This window comes from Daktulosphaira vitifoliae, unplaced genomic scaffold (assembly GCF_025091365.1).
Source record: "Daktulosphaira vitifoliae isolate Bord-2020 unplaced genomic scaffold, ASM2509136v1 Scaffold_5, whole genome shotgun sequence".
In the NCBI taxonomy this organism is placed as follows: Eukaryota; Metazoa; Arthropoda; class Insecta; order Hemiptera; family Phylloxeridae; genus Daktulosphaira; species Daktulosphaira vitifoliae.
In genome coordinates this window covers 13,210,908-13,223,619 of record NW_026099576.1, presented here as the reverse complement: position 1 = coordinate 13,223,619, position 12,712 = coordinate 13,210,908, and the positions used below count along the sequence as shown (strand labels likewise).

The 12,712-nt window shown below is 26.7% G+C and overlaps 2 protein-coding genes across 7 annotated transcripts in view; one reads left to right on the top strand and one right to left on the bottom strand.

The window, feature by feature from the left end:
- Positions 1 to 12,712, top strand: part of LOC126908192 (bifunctional endo-1,4-beta-xylanase XylA-like) — a gene marked incomplete at its 5' end in the record, with an annotated part of 256,907 nt that overhangs the window by 235,338 nt on the left and 8,857 nt on the right. The gene's annotated exons all lie outside the window — the stretch shown is intronic.
- Positions 473 to 12,712, bottom strand: part of LOC126908633 (aldo-keto reductase family 1 member A1-like) — an 83,758-nt gene continuing 71,518 nt past the window's right edge. For 2 of the 6 annotated variants that reach the window (XM_050690882.1, XM_050690881.1), the window contains exons 3-8: positions 12,272 to 12,306; positions 9,407 to 9,574; positions 9,121 to 9,306; positions 8,424 to 8,822; positions 8,257 to 8,354; positions 6,375 to 6,662 (exon numbers count right to left, since the gene is read on the bottom strand). In XM_050690882.1, coding sequence (XP_050546839.1) covers positions 6,620 to 6,662; positions 8,257 to 8,354; positions 8,424 to 8,822; positions 9,121 to 9,306; positions 9,407 to 9,574; positions 12,272 to 12,306 — 929 coding nt within the window. In that variant the 3' untranslated portion in view covers positions 6,375 to 6,619. The other 4 variants (XM_050690884.1, XM_050690887.1, XM_050690886.1 and 1 more) reach the window with 4 other exon arrangements.

The window sequence follows — 12,712 nt, the reverse complement described above, 5'->3', positions numbered from 1 at the left end:
TAAGAAATTTTTCAAAATGCATATAGAAAGTAGAATTTTATCAACTTAACTTTTGAAAATGTTTCAGAAATACTGACATTTTAAATTAAACCTTATGTAATGAAATTTATTTTGAAAAAAACAAATTTGACCTCTGGACTTTTATTGTTGAATTAGATTTGATATGATAAAAGTAGCAATGAATTTTTACAATTAGAATCAAAATTTATAATACGCTCAATTGTGTAGATCTTTTTAACTATGATTTTTATTTAAGTGATCTATTACGATAAAAATGCAAAAAAATATCGAGCTTTTTTGATAAATTTATTGTAAATAGTAATTATAAAATTTGCTGACAGCATATTAATCTTAACAATACCTTTTTTTTCTATTTAATGATGTCTATTTCAAACATGCAAGTTGAGCTAAAAGTTATTGTAATAAAATCATTATTTTTTTTTTATTATAAACTTTCACAAAAAAAAAATGTAGGTTAAAAATGATTAATCCGCCAATTTCCTAAAATTAAACATTATCTACAGATTAGAAACCAAGCGTTTCTTATGATAGTGATTTTAAGCACTGTCAGATTACTTCTATACTGGACCCAACTATTACACGTCTCCTATATGCCGCAACACCACTGTGCTGGGCTTTATTCAATTATTTATGTGTATCTTTTAGGCATAACCAACCCATTAAGAAAATATTTATAAAATATCCATTACTTATTGAAAAACGTGAATTTCAATATACGTCCTTCTTCTCCCTGATCTTCCGCATTCAACGCTTCCATTTCGTCATCGCTCAATTTAAAGTCAAATACCTTTTTAAATTAAAATTAAATTAAATTATTCATTTAATATTTGATTGGAAATTTCAAATTTGGTATTACTTGTATATTTGCAGCTAAACGTTGAGGGTTCGTACTCTTTGGTATAACTATAATGCCTTTTTGAACAATGTGACGTAACAGAATTTGTGCAGGAGTCTTATTATGTTTTTCTGCTACCTTCAGTACAGTTTCATTTTCCATAAGCTCAGGGCGCTTAAGTGTAAGTCCCATTGATTCTCGGTTAGCTCGAGTACCTAAACACGAATATGCTGTGACAGTAACATTGTTTTCTTTACAAAAAGCAATTAGTTCAGGCTGCTGAAGATATAAATGGTGTTCGATCTGAAGATTATCTGGTTTTATTCTACTGTTGTCTAAAACTCTTTTCAACTGCTTGATATTGAAGTTTGATACTCCAATAGCTTTTGCACGTCCTTTGTCTATTTGTTCTTCCATAGACTAAAAATATAAAGAAATAATTTTCAAACTTAAAATAGTTTGATATATAAATAATAAAATTTAATTGTGAACAAAATAGCGGCTACATAATCATAAAATCCCATAATTTTTATATATACAACTAAATAAAAAATTATNTTTATATATACAACTAAATAGAAAATTATAGATATGAGGTATTGAGTATGAAGTCATTAGATTTCATAATAAATAATTATTTTTAGCAAAAAGAATTGTTTTAATCAATAATTTCGTATGAAATCTTATTTCATCTTCATCAGTTTCTGTAACAAAAATCGATTTTAAAATGCTACCCTAGTAATCATCTTACCTTCCAAATTTTAATATGATCTGTTGATGTATCCAATTCCATTGTTGCATAGTCGTCAGGAACTTTACTTATCAAACTGAATGGAACATGAATTAAGTATAGGTCAAGATAGTCCAACTGCAAATCTTTTAAACTTTTTTCTATCGTTTTTTCCAAGTCTTCAGGTCGATTAAAAAAAGGTGGAAGCTTTAATTATAAAGATATATTCCATTACATGTTTTTAGTATACAATAGAGTTATAATATATAATTANAATATATTTCATTTCATGTTTTTAGTATACAATAGAGTTATAATATATAATTAATTGAACATTAAAAAAATATATATGTTTCTATACCTTAGAAGTAATAAAGACATCTTCTCTGCTGATTTGACCAGATTCAAACCATTCTTTTAATACTTCACCAATAACATGCTCATTTCCGTATGCGGTAGCAGTATCAATGTGCCGATAACCAGCTTTTAGTGCTTCATTTAAAGCTGTTTTAAGTTCACTCTCTTTCGCCTAAAATATTCAAATAATATTTTATTACAAAATTTTGAAATAATTTTATATTGGTGATATCAGTATCATTAAACTTCAAGTGAAATAGTTAAGTGAATCATATTTTAATAAATCCAACAATAGTAGTTTAATACAAATTTAAGATTAATTACTTATCAAAACATATTAATGGTGCGTATTAACGACTTTGACATAGTTTATTCTATTATATTAAAAAGCAATAAAACAACTAAGAAGTTAATTTGACGGTTATATAGTTATTGATATATTCTATTCATTATTAAATACATTGAATTATTATTATGAGCTAAAATATAAATTGGACGTCTTTTTTCATAAAATATGAAATAAATATCTTTGATTAAATAATAATGTTAAATGACCCAATAAGTTGTTAAAATGTACAAGAATAACTTTATTTTAAAATAACACTTAAATAATAAATGCTAAATACAATATAGTAAGTTAAGACATCACTATTAAAAGAATCTAAAAACGAATTTTAGTTAATTAAATATAGACTTCAATAACACAAAAATAGTATATATGGTCGAGTATTAACTAGTAACGTATATTAACTATCGAACCATTCGATAGTCAAAAACTATTCGATTAGTAAAAATANATAACTATCGAACCATTTGATAGTCTTTCAAAAACTATTCGATTAGTAAAAATATTCCATAGTCTTTGCTAAAAATAATCTATTCGGTTGTTTAAACACAATTTAAATAGTTAATCAATAGTTTAAAATATTTGAAAATGCCCATCACTAAATTTTATTATTATTAATTGTTTAATACTTTATTTTAATTATTCGTTAATTGTTTTCTCATTATAATGACGTGTACTTAATAAAAATTTTAGGTAGAACTAATCTAATATTTTTTGAAAACATTAGGTAGCCCATTCGAATAGTTTATTGTAAAAATAAACTATTCAGTTGTATAAAAACAATTTGAATAGTTATTCGATAGTTTAAAATATTCGAAAATGCCCATTACTAGTATTAACGTTTAGAAGATTTTTATAAACATGAAAAAATGTGTAAAAACCTTAATTGAATTTGGCCTCTTTTAAATATATAGAAATTTTTAATATAAAGCAAAAGACATTAAATTTTTTATAAAATTTATCTATGAGAGTTATGCAGCATATCAAATCTATTAAAAAAGAATATTTTGTGTAATTTAATAAATTGATATCAAGTTAAAGTACACATTATGTTTATACAACAACTTAAAAAATAAAACATTATTATTACATCCTGTTTTCGAGTTTCAAAAAAAATAATACTAGGTCATATAATTGGGATGTTAATTAATTTGTCAATACAAGTTAGGAAATAAATTATATTGTCCTAAAAGTATAGTTTTTTATTAAAGTATAATGAAATAGTTAAATCATTCAAACGTATAATATCAACATTTATACACGCTTATATTAGTTTCACATTTATATTTGTTGTAAGTTTGTAACTCTCCACGTGCCATGTCTTATTATTTTTGCGTACCCGGTTGTCTATGACCTTAAGACTAGACTGTCGTAATGCATTTACCCCATCCTGCCACCACACGCCGACAACACTAATCCTGTATAATTTTTTTATGGCGATATTCGCAGATATATAGCCATTATTATCAATAGTAGTAAGACACAGTTGTGAATTTATAAATACACTAACTGCCAATACAGAAATTCTATCTATTGATAGTCATAATTGACAATAAACACTCCGTGAATGTGATAGCGATGTCATAAAAAACTACAAACATACAAACATACAAACATATAGGTGAAACTAATATAAGCGTGTTAATAAATATAGTTTAAAAAACCAAAAACACACGCTTTTAAAGTACATCGCTTTAAAATATACGTGAGGCGTATAGCACGCGATATTGGTCAGTCAAACAAAATACTCATAGTTAGGCACTGCTGATGAAGGTGACACGAGTGTCGAGGCCGTGTCTCAATAAAGATTTGTCTATATATATGTATACATATATATATATATATATATATAATATTGATGACACGCAAGCGTGTACGGGTACGAAAACCAAAATAAAATTATACAGGAATAGTGTTGCCGGCCTGTGGTGAATGCGTTACGACAGTCTAGTCTCAAGGCCGAAGCCGACAGAATAACACGTGGCGTGTGGAGAGTTACAAACATACAAACATACATACATACAGGTGAAACTAATATAAGGATGTTAATAAATATAGTTTAAAAAACTAATAAAACACGCTTTTAAAGTACATCGATCTAAAAAGTTTAAAATAATATTTAGTTCGATGTGCTTTAAAAACGTGTATTTTTAGTTTTTTTAAACTATATGTATTAAATAGTGTGTTGAAAAACTAACTTATGGAAAACCACAATGCGTCATAGTAAATACCTTTAAACATAACATATATTTTATTTATTACCTTGACTGAAGGCTAATGGCTGAGGTTTAATTATTTATTAATAAAGTTGAATGCAGTAAAACATATGTTCTAATGATAAAAATGTAAGAAAATAAAGGGCTACAATTTTAATTCACACATTAATTCATTTATTTATTTGAATCTTCTTTCAGTAGCAGCTACCATTATTTTTAATTTTTAACTTTATTTCAAATAAAACTGTTTTTTTTAAGCTTTATTATTTCAAGAATGTTTCTAGAGATCATGACAAGTATGCTAAATAAAATGATCTATAATAATGGTTTTTTAGTAAATAATATGTTGATTTATAAATTAGAAAATTATTAAGAAATTATACACGAGCTGTATGAACTATGTAACTATTTCAGTGAATTTTGGTGTGTTTAATATAAATGTATTGTTGTTACTTTTTTACTTCTATTAAACTTTTCTACAACTACATTTTTACTATATTAAAGAAATCAAATTACTATTAACTAACTAAAACTGATAATTAACTAACAAAATTATCAATTTAAAGAATATTTTAAGGTCACATGCTCAATAAGCGAATCAAAGACTAATTATTTGACAGACTAACTAAAATAATTAAATAAAATTAATAATATTTTTATTATAGTTTTAATTTTATTTAATTAATTAGTCACAAGTAATCAATTTTTTTTATATAATTAAAATAACATTCATGTAAAAATCACAAAATTTATTATTTTTTTTTTTACATACATTTTGTTTGTGCGATCCAACCTGTGTAGGTTATTATTTAGAAAATAGAGACAATTAGGTAAATTTTAGTAGTATTACACGTAAAATTAGATAGTAATCATGTAGTATAACCCTCACCTGCCAGGTACCGTATCCAACGATTGGTATGCTACCTGTTCCTGATTTGAATTTGAGGTATTCCATGTTGTTAAGTGGTGTGTATGCGTTTAGATTGTAAGATATACAGACACGTACTGTTGACTGCTTGGATACTATAGTTGGAACTGAACCACTAAATTACTAGCACTATCAGTCATGGTCATTTCATATAAGTCTAAGTGGGAGAACAAGATATCAAAAAAAAAAAGTTTCCTCTTTTATTATTCGTTCCATGCAATACTCCAACTAATTATCTTAATGAAATAATTGTCAACGATGGAATTATAGTTAATGGGTACTTTAAGGCTAATTTGTTCAACTAGGTACGATCTCTAATCTTTTGATGTATCGTTGAGAAAAAGTAGTGAGAGTCAGAAAAAAAAAATTTTTAAAAAATGATAAAATTAATATCTTTGTAGCTTCGCAGCGCATATCAATTTTCGACCTCATACAGTGTACTTGAAACTGATATAAAATACTCTTTAAAAATTGATTATAGACATAGCGTAAATTTATAGAAATGAACAAGAAATTGGTATAGTTTTAGTCAAATGGATTTCATCAGGTACACTTTTTCAAAACAATAGAAACCCGTTTCTTTAATTACTGATTAATATATAAATTATTCAATAATAAACATTACAGTAAAAATAACAATCAATAAATTAGATGTAAAATGGGAAATAATAGAGTTGAACATATTGCACTAAAAAAGTACATAAACAAACCGAAAATTCTCTTAATTTTATTGAATGATGGAAATAAATAATATTATTGACACATAATTTCAATTTATTTTTAAAGTGATATCCTTGAAATTATTAAACTTATTTAAATGAGAAGGGTTCAAATTTTGTTCATTATTTTTAAGACAAATGAATGAACCTGTTCCTTTTCTGTAATCCTGATCTCTGTTAAAAAAATTTACTATAATAAAGCTAATTAGAATGTATACAACAATTAAAAAATATACCTTGAAATTATTTCTTTATTAAAAAATAAATTTATACCAAAAATAGTATACATAACATATATGAATAATTACTCTATAAAAACTGTTCCTTTTCCTTTAAAAAGTGCTGACTTGTGAGAATAAATAATTACTAATTAGTGACAAGATTTCAAATAGATCTTCAAATTGTTATTAGTAACATATTTAATATAAAAAAGAGCCAATACATATTCATTCTTGAAAAACATAAGTTCATTTATCTCTCGGAAACGGATATTCTGGATGATTTTGAATGCTAAAAAATTAATTTTATTAACAAAAATTATTTTATTATACAATCATTAAAATGAGTTTAGAAATTTATCTTATCTAAGCCACTACTTTTTCCGCGTTGAGTGAATTTTATTAAATAAAATTTACAAGGCTGGATATAACATATTTTTTAACTTGTTATGTAATTTCGAATATAGAAAGATGAGTGAAAAGATAAATTGTATATATAGTCTTGAAAAAACTTGTTTTTCCTGACTACTTGTTTTCTATATATAAAAAACCTCCGAATTTGATCAAATAAATTATTTTGATACAAAATATTATCGTTTTTCGTATTTTCATAAATTTCAATATAATTTTTTTAGCTTCGATGCGAAGCAAAAATTGTATTAATTTTACTTTGATGAGTTTTGTTAATTTATTAACTTCCATGTGAAGCTAAGAAATTTTTCAAAATGCATATAGAAAGTAGAATTTTATCAACTTAACTTTTGAAAATGTTTCAGAAATACTGACATTTTCATATATCTTTTTAAATTAAACCTTATGTAATGAAATTTATTTTGAAAAAAACAAATTTGACCTCTGGACTCGTATCCTTGAAAACTGATATCATTGTTAGAGAAAAACGTATGATTTCCAAGAAAAAATTCTCGATTTTATATTTTTAACATTATATTTCTATAAATTTTTGGAAAATACATGGATCAATAAAATCTTTTATGATCATTACTATTTATATACTACTTTCATTCTACATACTTTTTTTAAATCGGACCTTTCCCATTTTACAAGGGTTAATAAATATTTATACATATAATACACATATAAATCATGAAACTTTGACTCAGGCCCGCGTCGCTTCGTTATACACGATGCCTCGCGACTCGTGCCACCTTATTATGAGCCATCGCCCTGCTATGAGTATCGGCTGATCATTACAGTGTGCCATACGCCACGGTGCAAAGTCCAACATGTGCCGCACGAATAACGACGAACCGCCGCAAATGATACGGGTGTCTTCTTCCCGTTGTCAACATAACAACGTCGAGGATGTACGCCACCGGCTCCGTACGACCGGATTCAACGAACCAATCCGAACCCGTACACCGTCGCCATTATCGCTGCTAACTTTTTGACGCCGAGGATCATGCTGGACACCGAGTCGTGGACGCCAGCGAAAGTGCCGCGATATTAAGCGAAGATTATTATTACTGTGTTCGTTTTTTCGGTTTGTTTGTTTTTTAAAAATAACCTGTTGTTGCTAATTAAAAAACGACCCACGGGTCTCTACGCTCAAAACCAGTGTCGACTACATTATTGCCACGTAAGTCGTGTCAACTGGTAATCAGGATACAAATAAGGAAATAAGAGTTCATGATGCTTTTGGAATAATCCACCAATTTTTTAAAATTAAACACTATCTATAGATTTGAATCGAAGCGTTTTTTATGATAGTGATTTTAATCACTGTCAGATTAATTCTATACTGGACTCAACTATGCCACGTCCCCTATATGCCGCAACATCACTGTGCTGGGCTTTATTCAATTATTTATGTGCATCTTTTAGGTATAACCACCCCATTTAGAAAATATTAATAAAATATCCATTACTTATTTCTAAAGGTGAATTTCAATATACGTCCATTTTCTCCCTGATCTTCCGCATTCAAAGCTTCCATTTCATCATCGCTCAATTTAAAGTCAAATACCTTTTAATATTAAAATAAAATAAAATTATTCATTTAATATTTGATTGGAAATTTAAAATTTGATATTACTTGTATATTTGCTGTTAAACGTTGAGGGTTCGTACTCTTTGGTATAACTATTATGCCTTTCTGAACAATGTGACGTAACAGAATTTGTGCAGGAGTCCTATTGTGTTTTTCTGCTACCTTCAGTACAGTTTCATTTTCCATAAGCTCAGGGTGCTTAAGTGTAAGTCCCAATGATTCTCGGTAAGCTCGAGTACCTAAACACGAATATGCTGTGACAGTAACATTGTTTTCTTTACAAAAAGCAATTAGTTCAGGCTGCTGAAGATATAAATGGTGTTCGATCTGAAGATTATCTGGTTTTATTCTACTGTTGTCTAAAACTCTTTTCAACTGCTTGATATTGAAGTTTGATACTCCAATAGCTTTTGCACGTCCTTTGTCTATTTGTTCTTCCATAGACTAAAAATATAAAGAAATAATTTTCAAACTTAAAATAGTTTGATATATAAATAATAAAATTTAATTGTGAACAAAATAGCGGCTACATAATCATAAAATCCCATAATTATTATATATACAACTAAATAAAAAATTATAGATATGAGGTATTGAGTATGAAGTCATTAGATTTCATAATAAATAATTATTTTTAGCAAAAAAAATTGTATTAATGAATTTCGTATGAAATCTTATTTCATCTTCATCAGTTTCTGTAACAAAAATCGATTTTAAAATGCTACCCTAGTAATTATCTTACCTTCCATATTTTAATATGATCTGTTGAGGTATCCAATTCCATTGTTGTGTAGTCGCCAGGAACTTTACTTATCAAACTGTATGGAACATGAATTAAGTATAGGTCAAGATAGTCCAACTGCAAATCTTTTAAACTTTTTTCTATCGTTTTTTCCAAGTCTTCAGGTCGATTAAAAAACGATGGAAGCTTTAATTATAATAAAAATTTAATTTCTTTTTTTTAGTATACAATAGTTATAATATATAATGAAGTTGAACCTTTTAAAAAAAAGTATATGTTTCTATACCTTAGAAGTAATAAAAACATCTTCTCTGCTGATTTTACCAGATTCAAACCATTCTTTTAACACTTCACCAATAACCTGCTCATTACCGTATGCGGTAGCAGTATCGATGTGCCGATAACCAGCTTTTAATGCTTCATTTAGAGCTGTTTTAAGTTCATTATCTTTTGCCTAAAATGTCCAAATAAATTATTATTAAAACATTTTGACATCATTTTTTAATATGATAGAACTGTTTCCAGTGAAAATAACGTAACATAGATTCTCGAAATTAAATAATAAAACTTTATGATTAATTACTTTTCGAAACATATTTATAATGGTGCATATTAATGATTTTGACATAGTTTATTTTATTGTATTAAAATGCATGTAACGTCATAAATTCGATGGCATATAATTTTTTGTTAAGTCTACTTATTTGTTTATATCACCCAAGAAAATGCGTTAATGAATCTTTTTCTGACACAGCGGTGTCAACAATTCATTGCTGACCGCGAAATAAGGCAACAAAAGAGAATAAATATAATTAAAATCAAATTGTTTAACGGTAATGATCCCTCCCAAAATGACTGGCCGTTATCGATTTGAAATCGCTGTGAGATTGTTATTGACTCTCTTGTCCTTCTGTCTTTAATCGTGCTTAAATGCATATGTTTATTGTTTTTATGTCACTATTTTTTCAAGGATAGAGATGAGCCGCCTATGCAGAATGGCGGCTAAGAACAACGTGGTTTACCACTTGCATAACGACTAGCTATAGTAAAAAGCGTCGCCACCACCTAGGCAAGGTGTCATACTTATTAGATGTGATTACCGGACCATAAATGATTATAACACCTCGTGGATTATTAACCAATATTAGTTTATTACAAATTTATGATAAATTACTAATCGAAATATATTAATGGTTTTGACATAGTTTATTCCATTGTATTAAAAAGCAATAAAACCACATATAGGTTAATTTAACAGCATTATTATTATTGATATATTCTATTCATTATTAAATACCTTAAATAATTGCTATGAGCCAAAATATAAATATGACACGTCTTTTGTTATCAAATTTAAAATAAATATCTTTGATACAATAGTAATTTCAATTGACCCAATAAAAAATGTCAATTCACAATGAACAATAACAATTTTCTTTTTAAATAAAAATTATAAAAGCTAAATACAATATAGTCATAAGTTATAAACACTTTTAAGAGAATCTAAAAACTAGAGGAATTCAGAGCTTAATTAATTTTTAAATATTAAAAAATAAGAAGTGAAATTCCATAACACATCATTGGATAAAATCATAGGTGAAACTAGAACAGGTCCGGCTAAACTATAATCTGATATATATGTTCCTTTTCCAATATAATCGAAAAACAGACAAATAATATTTTCACTAAATTGTTAAACGTAAATTATGATAATGTAAGAATAAATGAACCAAGTAATAACAATAATAGTTATAAAGAAAAAAAAACCTAAACAATAATAGACAACGTTAAGAATTTCCCACCGATTTAAAACACAATAGAATAAAAGTTGAATTTCAAATCTCTCATTTTATCAATGTGAATGATTATAACGATTCATAAGTAATCTTATACAAAAATATCGTTGAATATTGAATAGTAGTTATCAATCATATTATAATGCGCTTTGACTACATTGGAACGTATATTAAATGAAAGGAAATTACATAAGGTATTTATATAAAAACAAATTATTTTGAATCGTTCATTTTTTAAAATGTTATGATTTTATTAAGAAAAGTAAATTTAAAAATGACAATAATTACCAATTTTAAAAATCGTAAATTTTTGGGAAATTTACAGAGAAAATTTTCAATTTTTAAGGGCAATGTTTTCATCTAGATACGATTTGAGATCTTTTGACGTATCATTGAAAGAAATGAGTCCGGCGAGAGATGATAAAAAAGTGATGACAGAAATAAAAAAATATAACAAAACACGTCATAAAAAAATAAATACCTCCTTAGCTTCTCATTGAAGCTAAAATTATACTCAAGTTGTATAATTATATAACTATTCGAGTGATATTTCGAATATTTAATGTAAATGTATTATAGTTTTTTTTCTTTAGAAAAATATTTTCTTCTTATTTTTTTAACTTCTATTAAAGAAATAAAATTACTATTAACTAACTAAAATTAATAAGTAACTAACAGAATTATCAATTTAAAGAATATTATAAGGTTGTGGTATCCAATTGGTAAACCAATTTTTTCAGGGATGCCAATTTCTATGTGATGAACTAGGTGTTCTAAGTCCAAGTTCGATCACGCGGATAAGTGTTGTCAGAAAGAGTCAAAATAATAACAATTATAATGTAACATTCACTGTTTGAACACTGACCACCGAGTGAGTGATCAGGTCCCTTTTTATTAGGAATAATTAACTATTAATGATATAAATAACAATATTACACTTTTTAATTACTATAGCTTCTAATAATTATAATATTTCTTACTTTCTAGTTATTAATAATATAAATTCCTTAAAACTAATATATACATAATAATTATGAGTTCATAACAAGGTCACAAGCTCAATAAGCGAATCGAAGACTAATTATTTGACAGGCTAACTAAAATAATTAAATAAAATTTTTATTATAGTTTTAATTTTATGTAATTAATTAGCTACAAGTGATCAATTTTTTTTATATAACTAAAATAGCATTCATGTAAAAAACACAAAATTTATTATTATTTTTTTTTTTACATACATTTTGTTTGTCCGATTCAACCTGTGTAGGTTATTATTTAGAAAATAGAGACAATTAGGTAAATTTTAATAGTATTACACGTAAAATTAGATAGTAATCATGTAGTATAACCCTCACCTGCCAGGTACCGTATCCAACGATTGGTATGCTACCTGTTCCTGATTTGAATTTGAGGTATTCCATGTTGTTAAGTTATGTGTATGCTTGTATATNTTTGAGGTATTCCATGTTGTTATGTAGTGTGTATGCGTTTAGATTGTAAGATATACAGACACGTACTGTTGACTGCTTGGATACTATAGTTAGAACTGAACCACTAAATTACTAGCACTATCAGTCATGGTCATTTCATATAAGTCTAAGTGGGAGAACAAGATATCAAAAAAAAAAAGTTTCCTCTTTTATTATTCGTTCCATGCAATACTCCAACTAATTAGATTAATGAAATAATTGTCAATAATGGAATTTGAGTTAATAGGTACTTTAAGGGTAATTTGTTCAACTAGGTACGATCTCTAATCTTTTGATATGTATCGTTGAAAAAAAGTAGTGACAGTC